At 70.2% G+C, this 1,009-nt stretch overlaps 1 protein-coding gene across 1 annotated transcript; it reads right to left on the bottom strand.

The window, feature by feature from the left end:
- Positions 1 to 133: 133 nt before the first annotated feature.
- On the bottom strand, positions 134 to 550 carry LOC108728681 (uncharacterized). Its single transcript, XM_018457404.1, has one exon. It carries the CDS (start codon positions 548 to 550, stop codon positions 134 to 136), a length of 417 nt encoding a protein of 138 aa, XP_018312906.1.
- Between the last annotated feature and the right edge of the window lie 459 nt (positions 551 to 1,009).

Here is a 1,009-nt window from a genome sequence, read left to right as displayed (position 1 = left end):
CCCCCGCCCCCCCCCAGCTAGGCTGCTCGGAGATGATGTGGGGATCCGCGACGATCCCCAAGCCCGGCAGTGCAGAAACATAGCCTGCCCTGACCGAGAGTGGTTCAGGTTCGCCTGGAGAAGACGGGAGCCCCTATTGGCCATTGATCGGCAGGGGCCCCGTCTCCTCCAGGACGTCTATCTCCATGTTCACCTCCGGGGAGACCGCAGCCCCCCCAGAGGACACCCCCGACAGGCGCGAGGCCAGTCCAGCGGGCACGGGCGCCAAGGCTTCGGACCGAACCGCGGTCCCCGGCCCGCTGGGTGGGGCCTGGGGAACGGACTCGGCAGCCCTCTTAGCCCTGCCACCCGGTTTCCGTTTCCGGGTGGCCACACAGCTCTTGGCCGCCCCTATCCGGTGCCCAGATGACAGGCCGGCCTGCGCACAGGCCGGGCACATCACCGGCTCCGCACAGGAACCGGCGAGATGACCGGTCCGGCCGCACCTGTAACAGGCGCCGGTCCTGTCCTCCAGGCTCGTGCACCCCGCCCGCACGTGGCCCAACTCCATGCATTTGTAGCATTGGAGGGGCCTCGCGGGGAGGAGCTGCACGCGGGCGCTCACCCAGCCGACAGCGACTCTACCGCGGTCGGCCAGGGACTTCGCCACCCGGACGGGGCAGCGCACCCAGCAGGCGCCCGTGCCGGAAGGGGAGCGCTTCACCTCACCCACTCTCACTTCGGCGAGGGAGCACCCCCCTTTCTCCGCGACCGCGGAGGCGACGTCCCCGAATCGTCGAGGCCAGAGAACCGCATCTCCGCGGTTTTTTGCGGGCACGCGACCTTGATGTCGTCGCGGCCCGCAAACGCCGACGCCAATTTGGTCGCCAGGGCCGCGGCCTTTTCGCGGCCCTCGGGACCACGGACCTCCAGGACAAGGGCCCCCGTGATCGCACGCCTCGCCCGGAGGTCCCCTATCCCAAGCTCCCGCAGGGAGACCGCCGACTTGGCCGTACGCATGGCCTCGGCG

The sequence above is a fragment of the Mycetomoellerius zeteki genome, unplaced genomic scaffold, assembly GCF_001594055.1.
Source record: "Mycetomoellerius zeteki isolate Tzet28-1 unplaced genomic scaffold, Tzet1.0 scaffold622, whole genome shotgun sequence".
In the NCBI taxonomy this organism is placed as follows: Eukaryota; Metazoa; Arthropoda; class Insecta; order Hymenoptera; family Formicidae; genus Mycetomoellerius; species Mycetomoellerius zeteki.
The sequence above is the reverse complement of the archived record's forward strand: the minus strand, read 5'-3'. Positions and strand labels throughout refer to the sequence as shown.